At 37.8% G+C, this 15,156-nt stretch overlaps 1 protein-coding gene across 3 annotated transcripts in view; it reads left to right on the forward strand.

Annotated features, from left to right (window-relative positions):
• The window catches only part of SNX16 (sorting nexin 16), a 34,291-nt gene extending 22,445 nt beyond the window's left edge, over nt 1–11,846 (forward strand). For all 3 annotated transcript variants that reach the window (XM_077810077.1, XM_077810078.1, XM_077810079.1), the window contains 4 exons: nt 1,984–2,053; nt 7,703–7,839; nt 9,714–9,833; nt 10,104–11,846. In XM_077810077.1, coding sequence (XP_077666203.1) covers nt 1,984–2,053; nt 7,703–7,839; nt 9,714–9,833; nt 10,104–10,212 — 436 coding nt within the window. In that variant the 3' untranslated portion in view covers nt 10,213–11,846. The remainder of the gene's footprint in view (nt 1–1,983; nt 2,054–7,702; nt 7,840–9,713; nt 9,834–10,103) is intronic.
• The last annotated feature ends 3,310 nt before the right edge of the window (nt 11,847–15,156 follow it).

Here is a 15,156-nt window from a genome sequence, read left to right on the forward strand (position 1 = left end):
GATCACTCTATAATCCAATCAGTCATGGCTGGAGCAAATCTAAAATTAGCAGCTGGATTAGATCCAGCCACAATTGTTAGGATTACATAGTGATTTCAAGTACTATGTGAATATTTAAAACTCAAAATTCTTAGGAAAAACTATTTTAATTGCAGAAAACTCTGGACAAATAGTTTACACTGGTCACAGTTTGAATGGGATGGAGGCTTGAAAATTAAGGCCTGTAATGAAAGTCTGGATGCAGTCTTAACTTCAGAATCAATATTGTGTCTCTCACATGGGCTCCAACCTCCACTTAATCTATAAAACAGCCAACTGATTTCCCAGAGAGGAACTGTTTACGGTGGTGTAAGGGATACTGCTGCCTACTGTGATTAAAAAGTGAGGCGATTGGGGCAAGTGGGAATTTAAACTTCATATTGGCAAAAATAATTCCAAAGAGGGAGAGGTCTCTCGAACAGGAAAGTTGAAGCACCATCAAGTGGTCATTCAAAACTGAGTTGAAAAAAGCATTTAGGAACATACTCGACAATCCAGCAATCAAATGGAGTATAGTAGTCTCTTTCCACTAGACTGGTGGACTGCAGAGTGAAAAGCTGAAAGAAGAAAAAATAGCAAAATAAATGGTTAAGCATAGGGTGGAGAGTGTATTTCTGCATTTCTAGTTGCCAGTCTTAATTAAAGTTGGTTAATTAAACAAGTAGGTGAAAAAAACTTGTTCCCATTAAGTTTTACATGTGCTCTTCCACAACACTGAACACCTGTTCCTGTGTTTCAGATTTTGGTGTGGTTGAGAGAAGGGGAAAATGGCATTCCCTGCATGCAACCTGTAGGGAGTGAAGGGGGGAATAGGAAATTAGGGACCTAGACTTGTGTTTCTACTATGCCAGTTTTAGCTTTAGACACTTAAAGGGTGTAAGGGACTGCTTTCTTGACATTGTTTTTAATCCAAGTTAAAGATGATGATGATATCTGTAGCAGGGTAAACCAGAACCCCAGAAGTCAGGTCTTGGCCAGTCAAGGAAGGAGAGAGATTTGAGGAAATGTTTTTTTTTAAAGTATTTAACTTATTTAATATTAATATTTTTTAAAATGTTTATTTTTTCAAGAAATGTACAAAAGCTATGCAGTGCAATGGGCATGCCCGGCACTCAAATTAATAATTACATACACTAAGACAAAGGAATGCAGACATTATATTATCTATTGGTGTGAACTTCTAGGTTCTGTTTTCTGATACAGGAAATGTCTGGCTTCTAAAGATGAATTCGTATTAGTTACAAATGTCATCTATAAAATATAGGTTTTAGTAATGACATAACATGTCCCACTTACATGTAAATTCATCCAGGTAACACCAAACTTGGTACCTGGAATTTTTTTACTGTGTATTGGTTAATGGATTGGGATTTTAAACCAAGATCCTGCAAATAGATCTATCTTTGTGTACCCTTGTGTCTGTGCAGAGCCCCACTGATGTAATTGAAGAAGAGATCCCTAGAAGGTTCTAGCCCTTACTAAATAGTACTGTAGTGATTTTAGTTCATCTTTTAATATTTAGTAACCAGGAGAACTTTACTGTTAAATATTTAAGGTGCCTGGGAAATAGCTAGTCAATTGTCATCAAAATGATCAATTTCTCTCAAGAAGCTCAGAAATCCTCATTTTAAACTAAACTCCCCTATATATTTTAAATTCATAACTTAAGCATGGATGTAAAAGCTTATGAGAAATTCATATAGTCTCTGTTAAGTACTGTTACTGGCTAAACACACAAGCGTGGCTGACATAAAAAGAATAGTATATAAACACTTATGTATATTGGCGTGAATAATATGAAAGCATCGATTCCTTTCATTAACAAAATCATTAGTCACTTGCAGAAACCCTTCAGTTGTGTTCATCTTTAGATATTTTTGCATGTTACTTTTACACCTCAGCTCAATATATATATATATATAATTTTTTTGTTTTTTGGTGAAGCCTTGCAGTGAGAGAGTTTCTTTGTTTGGATGATCCACCAGGTCCATTTGATAGCCTAGAAGAGAGCAGGGTAAGTGCTATATAATATCATGTGACAAGAACAAATAGTGAATATAGAACAATAATAATATTTGTTTTTAGAATATTGTAAAATATTGGCAGAATATTGTCATTTTTCCTGTATAGCTGGGGTAGACTTTCATTAATTCATAATCAGAAAGCAGTAACTGCTTGTGCTTAATTTTAAAACTGACCAACCATTTTTGAATGATCTGGGCCCATTAATAATCTTTTGTCCTCTTCTATTGATACAATGATCCCTAAATGTGCTTTGTCCTCAGGGGTTACTACCGTATACTAGTTGTTGGCACAGGTGAAGTGGGTAAGAAGATAGCTAGAGTGTTAGTGGCAAAGGTCTAGTTTAGAGTATGACAAACTACAGGATAAAGTTACTGCAATTGTATGTCATAGTTGTACAAGTTAGTTTTCTGGCTTCACAGTAGCATCAGCAAAGTCCCAATCAGCAGAAATATTTCAGGTGGTGAACAGATGGTTAATCCACGCCATTTACATTTAGTAAAAGAATCGCATGTTTCTCACATTGAGTTACTTTGCAGATAAAATAACTCTGATTCAGATTGAGCTGTCTGTTGTGGCAGCAGTCTTCCCTTGCTTGCATTTCAGTTCAGTGGAAACTTCAGCAATGCTTTTTGCAGGGAGCACATTATCTTGGTGCATTGTAATTTATACTGTCAATTTGTTTCTGGATGCAGTCTGAAGTTTAGACCTATAAAGCCATAAACAAATTGAGGCATGGCTGTCCAAAGCTATGTCTGCATTGGGGAATTTTAAAAGAATCTCACTGGTTCAAATGAACGCATATTAATGCTGGTGGAAGCTAAAATGTAGATGCAGCTCCTGCAGCCAGACCCACTTTTACCACCCAAAGAAACCTGGAACCCAACTTCTGACAATCTCTCTCTGGGTACATTATTGTGTACATCTTCAAGGATTCAGTGTATCATTTTGTATAGTATACACTTTCATTTAGAAGATGGTGAAATCAGTTTTCATGTTAACTATTTGATTATAAACTCTGAGGTAAAAACAAACCATTTATAGTAATGCAAACTAGTTGAATGACTAGTTCACGCTAATTAAACAAGCATTCTGTTCATAGCAATAATGATAGGTATCTCAAGCTTAGATTCTGGTAGCACTAATCCATCTCCTTACCAGCCTAACAACTTGTATAGTACTCTTACTGGTGTTTAGTCCCATGCAGATTTCAATAATTTCTTTGGGCAGCAGGTATGCATATACCATATTTTCCAGGGTTATTTTTTTTTAAAAAGTACTTACCCATTTAGCACAATTAACAGCTGCTTTGTTGACTCTTAATTCAGTGTGTACATTTTTCTTTCTTTGTGGACTATTTATGTGACAAACATTTAGGTGCATTAGTCTAGCTGTTCATACAGTTTTATAAGGAATTCGTATAAATGTTCTTACACTACTTGTACATGTATAATGACCAATCTCTAAACCCGGAATACTCTGACATTCTGCAAAATACAACAGAATCCACATAAATGGCTTCCTGAAATGGAACACCTGCTTAATTGGAGTCATTGTTAGGGGTTCACTGAAAATGTTCATTGTGAAGGTTTAATTGGGTGTCAAGTGTTTTCTGGAAGACTATTCCTGCTATGCACAGGTGTGAACAAAACTCATGCTAACCTGACAATTTGTTTCTAATGGCCTAGGTAAATTTACTATACCATAGGATTTTGTTTCTAATGGCCTAGGAATTTACTATACTATAGTCAATAAGATGAATTAACTTTTAAACCATGAAGTAATGTAAAGTCAGATATCTTTTAATGTATAGAAATATCTTTGAATTGGGGATACATTGTGTTTTGTTTCAAATCTATATAATTGTAAATATTACCACCAATTTCATTAATTGTTATTCAGCGATGGACTTGTATGTTGAAGCAAAATACAGTATCTTCCCAAAACATATTTTTACAGGTGACTTTTAGACCTCTGAAAAACAATAGAATTGCTGACACTATCTTAACTATAGCATACAGGTAACTTCACTAATATGAACCATATTACTTTTGACTTTAATAGGGCATAGCCCTGTCTAAAATGTTCACATTTAATAAGTCCAGTGAATCAATGGTTAACTGCATGTAATATAAACCAAAAAGTTCACCTCTGAGTTGGATGGTTTCATTATTTAGTGAGGACACACACATTATTAAATCATTTTGTGTGATCATGGGAGACTTTTGTGTGATCATGGGAGACTTTAACTTCCCAGATATAGACTGGAGGACGAGTGCTAGTAATAATAATATTAAATTATTTTGTGTGATCATGGGAGACTTTTGTGTGATCATGGGAGACTTTAACTTCCCAGATATAGACTGGAGGACGAGTGCTAGTAATAATAATAGGGCTCAGATTTTCCTAGATGCGATAGCTGATGGATTCCTTCAGCAAGTAGTTGCCGAACCGACTAGAGGGGATGCTATTTTAGATTTGGTCTTGGTGAGTAATGAGGACCTCATAGAGGAAATGGTTGTAGGGGATAATCTTGGCTCAAGTGATCATGAGCTAATTCAGTTCAAACTGAATGGAAGGATTAACAAAAATAAATCTGCAACTAAGGTTTTTGATTTCAAAAGGGCTGACTTTCAAAAATTAAGGAAATTAGTTAGGGAAGTGGATTGGACTGAAGAATTTATGGGTTTAAAGGTAGAGGAGGCCTGGGATTATTTTAAATTAAAGCTGCAGAAGCTATCGGAAGCCTGCATCCCAAGAAAGGGGAAAAAATTCATAGGCAGGAGTTGTAGACCAAGCTGGATGAGCAAGCATCTTAGAGAGGTAATTAAGAAAAAGCAGAAAGCATATAGGGAGTGGAAGAAGGGAGGGATCAGTAAGGCAAGCTACCTTATTGAGGTCAGAATATGTAGGGATAAAGTGAGACAGGCTAAAAGTCAAGTAGAGTTGGACCTTGCAAAGGGAATTAAAACCAATAGTAAAAGGTTCTATAGTCATATAAATAGGAAGAAAACAAAGAAAGAAGAAGTGGGACCGCTAAAAACTGAGGATGGAGTGGAGGTCAAGGATAATCTAGGCATGGCCCAATATCTAAACAAATACTTTGCCTCAGTCTTTAATAAGACTAAAGAGGATCTTAGGGATAATGGTAGCATGATAAATGGGAATGAGGATATGGAGGTAGACATCACCATATCTGAGGTAGAAGCGAAACTCAAACAGCTTAATGGGACTAAATCGGGGGGCCCAGATAATCTTCATCCAAGAATATTAAAAGAATTGGCACAAGAAATTGCAAGCCCATTAGCAAGAATTTTTAATGAATCTGTAAACTCAGGGGTTGTACCGTATGATTGGAGGATTGCTAACATAGTTCCTATTTTTAAGAAAGGGAAAAAAAGTGATCCAAGTAATTATAGGCCTGTTAGTTTGACATCTGTAGTATGCAAGGTCTTGGAAAAAATTTTGAAGGAGAAGGTAGTTAAGGACATTGAAGTCAATGGTAAATGGGACAAAATACAACATGGTTTTACAAAAGGTAGATCGTGCCAAACCAACCTGATCTCCTTCTTTGAGAAAGTAACAGATTTTTTAGATAAAGGAAACGCAGTGGATCTAATTTACTTAGATTTTAGTAAGGCGTTTGATACGGTGCCACATGGGGAATTATTAGTTAAATTGGATAAGATGGGCATCAATAGGAATATTGAAAGGTGGATAGGGAATTGGTTAAAGGGGAGACTACAACGGGTCCTACTGAAAGGTGAACTGTCAAGTTGGAGGGAGGTTACCAGTGGAGTTCCTCAGGGATCGGTTTTGGGACCAATCTTATTTAATCTTTTTATTACTGACCTGGGCACAAAAAGTGGGAGTGTGCTACTAAAGTTTGCAGATGATACAAAGCTGGGAGGTATTGCTAATTTAGAGAAGGACAGGGATACCCTACAGGAGGATCTGGATGACCTTGTAAACTGGAGTAATAGGAATAGGATGAAATTTAATAGTGAGAAGTGTAAGGTCATGCATTTAGGGATTAATAACAAGAATTTTAGTTATAAGCTAGGGACGCATCAACTAGAAGTAACAGAGGAGGAAAAGGACCTTGGAGTATTGGTTGATCATAGGATGACTATGAGCTGCCAATGTGATATGGCTGTGAAAAAAGCTAATGTCGTCTTGGGATGCATCAGGAGAGGTATTTCCAGTAGGGATAAGGAGGTTTTAGTACCGTTATATAAGGCACTGGTGAGACCTCACCTGGAGTACTGTGTGCAGTTCTGGTCTCCCATGTTTAAGAAGGATGAATTCAAACTGGAACAGGTACAGAGAAGGGCTACTAGGATGATCCGAGGAATGGAAAACTTGTCTTATGAAAGGAGACTCAGGGAGCTTGGCTTGTTTAGCCTAACTAAAAGAAGGCTGAGGGGAGATATGATTGCTCTCTATAAATATATCAGAGGGATAAATACCAGAGAGGGAGAGGAATTATTTAAACTCAGTACCAATGTGGACACAAGAACAAATGGATATAAACTGGCCACTAGGAAATTTAGATTAGAAATTAGACGAAGGTTTCTAACCATCAGAGGAGTGAAGTTTTGGAATAGCCTTCCGAGGGAAGTAGTGGGGGCAAAAGATCTATCTTGCTTTAAGATTAAACTCGATAAGTTTATGGAGGAGATGGTATGATGGGATAACATGGTTTTGGTAATTAAATATTCATGGTAAATAGGCCCAATGGCCTGTGATGGGTTTTAGATGGGGTAAGATCCAAGTTACCTGGGAAAGAATTTTCTGGGAAAATTTTCTGTAGTATCTGGCTGATGAATCTTGCCCATATGCTCAGGGTTTAGCTGATCGCCATATTTGGGGTCGGGAAGGAATTTTCCTCCAGGGCAGATTGGAAGAGGCCCTGGAGGTTTTTCGCCTTCCTCTGTAGCATGGGGCACGGGTCACTTGCTGGAGGATTCTCTGCTCCTTGAGGTCTTTAAACTACAATTTGAGGACTTCAATAGCACAGATATAGGTGTGAGGTTTTTTTTTTTTGTAGGAGTGGTGGGTGAAATTCTGTGGCCTGCGTTGTGCAGGAGGTCAGACTAGATGATCATAATGGTCCCTTCTGACCTAAATATCTATGAATCTATGAATCTATGAAAATCAGAAGTGCTCATTACTGGTGGCAGACTTACTGCTAACAGTAATAGAACAGTAGGCTAGATGCCAAGACTTGTACCATATCCTGCATTAAATGGCTATATAGCAGTATACTTTAGCCTTACACATTAAAACTGGAGAGAGTTCACTGTGAAATTCAGTAGGGTATACATGCAAGGATTACTTTCAGGATGAGGGCCTACTTTGTCAATCCTGTATTTATTTTGCAGTTGGTTACATAAATGTCAGTGGTGTGACATGGCAAAAGTATTTCAGTTGTGGTATGGTGTAATAAATGGTTCAAAGCCAGTTACGTCTTTTTATTAAAGACAAAACTACAACTTTTAAAATTCATTAGACAGCTCTTCAGGGGATCAATACAAAGAAAAGCAACTATAACCCTTTAACTATTGTACATTTTTAAAAGAAAAGCCGTAAACTCAGTCCACTAGGGTTACTGGCAACTAACCTTGAAATTTTCTTTTAGGCTTTTTGTGAAACTCTGGAGGAAACTAATTACCGTCTCCAAAAAGAACTTATTGAAAAACAAAGGGAAGTGGAATCATTGAAGAAATTATTAAGTGAAAAACAACTTCATATAGATACTGTAGAGAAGAGAATTAGGTATGTTGTGGCTTCATTATTTTCAAAATTTCACAGACTGATGTTAGTAGCTATCCAGATACATCAGTCAAGTGGCTGTGCAGAAGGCAGCGTTTTAAATAATGCTTTCTCATATGTTGAGGGGCTAGCTAAGGAAATGTTCTGTGTTTTGTTTTTTAAATCATTTTGCCAATCATACTGTTCCACCTCCTCTAAGATCAGTGAGAACAGGTAAGAAGGTTAAGTACAGTCCGAACTTTGCCTCTGCAGTCCTTGGTGTGTGGAATGCCTTCCTGGAAGTGAGAATGGTGGTTTATTTGGCTTGCTTTAGAAGTTTTAAAGTTCCCCTATATCTGAAAGCCTTTGACATGGCAAAATGATTGCTTGATCTGTTCTTGTGGTTTCATCTCTTGTATTTCATGTGTGTTTGTAGTTTTAACTTTGTTGCTCTGAGGTGCTTGGCATGCTGCAGCAGATAAACAATTTGTAGTCCTGTTTCAAAGCTCTTTAAATCAAAGAAAAAGTGGTGGCAGGGCTTCATAATAAAATTTTATTGTGCATATCTGCTAAAGTATGCAGCTGACCCAGGGGAGATGATGTTGAAATATTGAGAGTTCTGCAAGACCTGCTGAATCTATCATTCTGGAATTTTATTTGGAAAGGAATGAGTCCTCAAAGCCATGTTAGGTGCTTGAAAAGCTCTAGGGATGTGTGCTATGGCATATACAAGTTCACTAAAACAATGAATATGGTGTTGGATGCATGACTTGAATTTAGTCATTAACACAATAAGAAAATAGTTTGAGGAACTGTTACTGCAGCTATTGCAAAAAAGATTAGGAAAACTCACAAACAAGCCACCAGTCACAATAAATAAAGTTATAAATATTATGCTTTTTATAGCTTAAATTTCAACCAATCTGAAGATCTACTGTCCTAAGATTGTTTTCAAACAAATTTTAAATGTTTCCCGTCCAACTACAGTTTCTTCTTTTCAGAACACTCTACTTTGAAAGCAGCTTTACCTTTTTTAAAAAAAGTAGTAGGAGTAGGGATTGGCAGAGATGTATGTTTGGACAGGAATAAATTTGACTGAGGTGGAGAGAAGAGATGGAGGCAGGAATGAGAAGGAATTAATGAATAGTATGAAAAAACAAACAGCTTTGTACTTCATTAATGTTACAATTAAGTGCCAGATATATTTCACGGACGTAATATGCCCTGGGGACAATCCATATTCTCATGGCAAAATACCCATTTTTAGCCAGGATCTGTAGTACAGGAACTTGCCGCTGACCTAGTAATTTTTGTCCCACCATGCTTCAGGAAAGACCCTGTTACCTTTCTATGTTTCATTGTTAATGAAACACTATCCTACTTAGGCAAACTTGTGAAAAAAATTGTGTGTTTGTTATATCCACCAATACCACTTATTCTCTATCATTGGCAATTTTCTATGACCTATGTTGTACAGGAGGTCAGACTAGATGATCACAATGATCCCTTCTGGCCTTGGAACCGATGAAGTAGAGCCTTAAGAAATATTGTTTAACATTCATCTGCATTCACTGCTGATCTCTTACCTGAAATCACAGTCCTCTGTTTGGGGCATCAGAATCATTTTGTGATATGAAGGACAGAGGATTAGCTTCAGGTGAGGAATAAGCAGCTGGAGCTGATGAGCTGCTCCAAAACAAAGATCCTGCGTAAACTATGGAACTTTCTAATAATAAAAGAAACGAGGGGTAAGTAGGGGGAACGATAGTTGTTTCTAAACAAAATGTCTCATTTAAAATGAAGCATTAGTGGCTCTTCAAGTGCTGATTCACTACTGAATGTTTTGTCAAATATATTGGTTATATTCTACATAAATGTCTCTCTTGAATTTGCTGTAGGGATTTGTCTTTAGGAAATGGGAAAACACGCAGAATGTCAGGAGAAGAAAGTGAGTGCAGTGGTGAGGTGGAGTCTTCTGCAATAGAAGCAGATCAGGGTGCCTTGGGAGATGACAGCTGGTAAATGCAACTTTATTTTTTAACTTAAAATACATTAAGTACTTGACTGTATAGACATACTATTCATCTGTGTAGCACAGAACTGTTTACTGCACAATATTAGCAGCTGTACAATGTATTTGATATGGACCTTGGAGAAGAGGAGGTTGTAGACTTGCAGTGAGTAGTAGTTACCTAGTTTTGCAAATGTTTTGCAGATGAGAGGCATGAAATTAATACAGAGCAACAAACTGGTTTCTGTATGACTGACTTATTGATCTGTTGTTGCAGCTCTGATAAAGAGAATCATCAGACATGCTGGAGTGGCTTATTGGCTGAAAACTCTGTACCAGAAATTGAAGTTGCTGAAGTAGCATATACTGCTGATGAAGAGGAATAAATTAACAGCAGCTGTCATTACCTTCAAAAGTTTCATAATGCTTGGGACAGACTATTCATAGGTAAAAGCATGCATAGCTGTAAAGAATTTACAGCAAAGAGCAAGAATGCACACATTGATTGTTTACATAAACAAATCCTTACAAATTATTCACATAGGAAATATACTCATTGCTGCTTTGATTCAGTTTTTATCCAGCCTTTATATATTTAATATATTATACAATCTAATTAGGGCTAAATTCAGCTATGCCTAGATTCTTAAGTACTGAACACAGAAGATCATGATGATTTGCTAGCTAAAGCTACGTATATGTAGTCACCAGTCACATGTGACGTGTTACGTATTGCATGTTGCTACAGATGTGATACATTTAATGTGTTCATCTGTTTGTTTGTTTTTTCACATTCTTATATAGCCATAAATTAATGCTCATTGAAGTAAAGATGAACACAAGTTGGGTTTAATAAGACTATGGGAGCTACTATGTTTTTAAAGTTCTAAATGAAAATTTCTCTGGAGTTTTAATGCAATAAAATAAGACTTGCAGTGACAAAAGAAAAGGATTTATGAAATGAGATTATCAATGGACATTTTAATAAAACAAATTTGTAGTAGTTGCTGAAAGAAGTGAGCCATGGAAACCCAACACATGGTGTGTGTTCATCCCGTTGTAGCATGTTGTAATAATTGATTTAGTTGAGTAATGCATCTTTATAATCCTACACCTTTGTCACACTCCCACTTAATGATAAAATCAGCAATGTTGCCTTTTATCCAGAACACTACCTCTTACCTTCTTGCTAATGCATACATACTTTGGGTTTTTTTAAACATAATCTAGATTATATGGAGATGACTGAATGATTTGTAAAAAATAAATAAATAAAAGCCATATTTTTTCTTCATTCATAATTAGGTTGAATCTAGTTTCAATGTATTTTTGTTTCGATATATTGTACACATGGGAATATTGCTACAAAACATTCTATAGCCTATTTTTCAAAATGTATTAAGCCAGGTGATGCACTTTATAATAATTAACTCGTTTGTGCCAAGTTCAATTGGCTAATTTCTTTTGAGAAAGGGGAGTTGCAGGGAGGGAGAGGATTATGTTATGCTTTTTTGTATTTTACTTGTTCATTGCTACGGAAGTTAGCTATAGTACTCTGGGTAAGCTTTATGAAATCTTTCATACAGCTTGTTTCTGTTCTGTACTTATTTACTGAAAGTGCCTTGTTTTCTTCTGCTTTTCTAGTGGGAAGAATGCTCCCCCTTCTCCCCACCCCCAACCACCCCATTTCACTCACTCCTTTGTTTAATGCTGTTAATATGCAGTGTCTGTGTGCTGGAGTTTTCAAAGCTAACTTTGTATTTCAGGCTGTATATATAATCTTTATGTAGAACTGTATGAACCCTTCTGGGGAAATAAAACTACAGACATCACATCAACTTTCTTTATCTGTTTGGTAGAAAGATTTTCAGTGCCTTGTGAGAGAAAAGTATAAAAATCTATCTGAAAGACAGATCGGCAGTGTCTTATTTATGTCATACAGTTGTTCAACTTCTAGTCTAAACTCAGTCATCTTTGTACCAAAATTTAATGTCTGCATGAAAATGTAGGAATGCTGCACAACATATCGGGAAACTTACTGTACTTCTACTGAAGGTAAAATAAAAAGTGATTAAAGAGTTTGAATATCCTACTGAGATAGCCTTTAAGGCATCCAGAGAATTCAATACAATTACTGACTTCTGGTACATTTAAAATTACTTATCTTTTTTGATAACTTGTCATCAAATCCCAGCAATCACTTACATGTTTAAAAAACAGGTCTGAACTAAATGGACTAAAATAGTATTGGTTTTAGGATTACAAATGTTTTTAAAAATATCTTGAATTTCGCTGATCATTTAGACAACTCTGTTTTAAAATTCTCCACCTATGTTAATTTTCTGTCTGCCTTTACTCATTTAATGAATATAAGCCTAAATACAAAAATTTTACAAAGCAGTTAAATGGGAGGGTCCAGTTTTGTGGGTGATTTTGTTTTGCCCTGCCCTCCGTAAAGATTGTAGTAAAGTAGAATACCAGAGTTACGAACTGACCAGTCAGCCCCACACCCCTCATCTGGAATCAGAAATACTCAGGCAGCAGCAGAGACCAAAAAGAAAGGGCAAATACAGTACAGTACTGTGTTAAACATAAACTACAAAAAAAATTAAGGGAAAGTTTATAAAAAAAAAGATTTGACAAGGCAAAGAAACTGTGTGTGCTTGTTTCATTTAAATCAAGATGGTTAAAAGCAGCATTTTTCTTCTGCCTAGGAAAGTTTCAAACACGTATTAAGCCAATGTTTGGCTGTAACTTTTGAAAGAACAACCATAACGTTTTGTTCAGAGTTATGAACAACCTCCATTCCCAAGGTGTTTGTAACTCTGAGGTTCTACTGTATGCCTCTGTTCTTATAAACTGGGCTTTAATTGCCATATCTTGTGTGTAGCCTCTATTCCCTTTGAGCACACTTCCAGTTGGTACCTCTCAGATACTTATGTGGATTGACACAGTAGGTTTTTAAATCAATTATTCATACAATGCATTTGAAATGTACTGACTAAGGTTTCCCTGTAATAGTCAGATGCAGCTAAACAAAAAATGCAATTTTGTGGAGCAAATACTTAGTATCACCTTATGTAAATCCACATAGCATACAATATGGGACTTCAGTGTAGTTACACCACTGATAGAAATACAAAAGTAATTCCTTTTGGAGTTCAGCAACACAAAGTCATCTTGAACATCACCAGTAGCTAATTTTTTACCTCTTTGTTTCTCTAAAATTCACTTTTTTGTAAGGTTCTTTTCAAGCTCAAATACCCTTCTATACCGTTATTTCAAACATTCTGATTCTAATACAACAAAAACCAGCTGGCAGTGGTTCCATTGAATTGTGGATTTTTTTGTTTGTGCTGTCGTCAATGGGTGTAGCATGCAAATTGAAATCAGAGCAGAGTCAACTATATAGATGGATTACAACCCAATAATGTCCTTGCCTCTGTTCTGCCAGAGTTGATACATTGTATCATCTACTCCAACCTGGAGGTTGTTTTCTATTAACATTACCTAGCCCATATTGCTCCCAGAGCTAATATTCTTCCTTTCTGCATTAGTGCCTGACTACTCTTTCCTGCCCCAACTACCTCATGCTTATTTAGTGAGTCTTGCTTTTATTTCAGACTATTTCTCACCTTTATCAATAACAAGTTGGATTTTTATTTCTATCCTCTAAAGTATTTGCAATCTGTCCCAGTTTTGCATCTCTCTCATTTGATTAATGTACTCTAATGTGCCCTGTAAAATGAATGAATGAAAACACTGAACAGTAGTGAACCAAGAATGGATCCCTGGGGAACTTCATGTTGTGCCTATCCCACTTTGACAATGAACCATTAATTACTATGAGCAAAAATGCTCTGTTGGGGTCTACTCAAGGGGGGGGGAGCAAATGCACAATGAAACCAGGCCTGAAATTTACAGGTGAGTGGAGCCTATGCAGCATGATCCTCCTTACAAACTCTTGCTACCTTCCCTGTGACTTATCTGTTTGGAATGCCACAGCATTTGAGTGGCAAAGTCCTAGAATAGGACTGGGGGATAATAAGATGTAGCCATGTTAGGTGGTAGGCTCTCTGAAACAATATTCTGAGAATATACATGAGAGCACTGCTTAGAGCAGCAATAAATTCCATTCCCAGTTTGGCTTCTTCTACTTTCTCTTTATTGGAGTTAGTCCATAGCTTCAAACCAGAGCCCAGTAGTGGTATGACCAGCAGTTGGCTGTGTATCTAGCAGAACGGTAGTAAATGAAGATTTCAATTCAAAACTTGATAAATGTTTTCCTGGGGTTTTGCCTCTTTCATGAACATTTTTCAAACAGCCCTAGTAGTTCTTCGAGTGATTGCTCATGTGTATTCCACAATAGGTGTGCGTATAATGGTCACCCACAAGAAGTATGAGGCTGCCCACAAGAAACAGCGAGACAATAAGAGACGCCCTCAGAGGCAGTCTCGGCCGGCCCCCCTAGCCTGGCTCCTCTAAGGGCAAGCAGGCAGGGAAAAGGCGCTTTTGACGGGATGCTCAGGGACACCCCATCAGTCCTCATCAGGGATCCACCCTCAATAAAGCTCCCTTTCTCCAACCAGTTGTGTTCTTTCCTCCCGGAATAGTCGCGGCTAACCTCGGACCGATGGGTCCTCAACACCATCTCCCGGGGTTACACCCTCCAGTTTACTTCCTCCCTGCCCAACCACCCCCTAACCCCTATCCCTACTGGGGGCCCCCTCGCATGAGGTTCTGCTCGAGCAGGAGGTGGGGCAGCTCCTAAGACTAGGAGCGGTAGAAGCAGTGCCTGAGGAGTTCATGGGCAAGAGGTATTACTCCCGATACTTCCTTATTCCGAAGGCCAAAGTGGGGCTCAGACCCATCCTGGACCTGCGAGGTCTGAACCAGTACATGGTGAAACTCAAGTTCCGTATGGTTTCCCTGGCCTCCATCGTCCCCTCCGTGGATCCCAGGGACTGGTGTGCTGCCCTCAGTCTGCAGGACACGTACTTCCACATCCACATATTTGAGGGGCACAGGCACTTCTTCCATTTCGTGGTGAGACAGAATCTCTACCAATTCACAGTCCTCCCATTTGGTCTGTCCACTGCCCCCAGCGTGTTTACAAAATGCATGACGGTGGTAGCGGCCTACCTCAGACAGGCGGAGTCCAGTTTTTTCCCTATCTGGACGATTGGCTGGTCAAGGGCATTTTCTGGTCGCAGATGAGGGATCACGTGGCGCTCCTTCTGTCCACGTGCACTGCCTTGGGCCTGTTGGTAAACAGCACCAAATCCACATGAGTCCTGGTCCAACACATAGAGTTTATTGGGGCGCTCCTG

The sequence above is a fragment of the Eretmochelys imbricata genome, chromosome 2 (genome assembly GCF_965152235.1).
Source record: "Eretmochelys imbricata isolate rEreImb1 chromosome 2, rEreImb1.hap1, whole genome shotgun sequence".
Taxonomy (NCBI): Eukaryota; Metazoa; Chordata; order Testudines; family Cheloniidae; genus Eretmochelys; species Eretmochelys imbricata.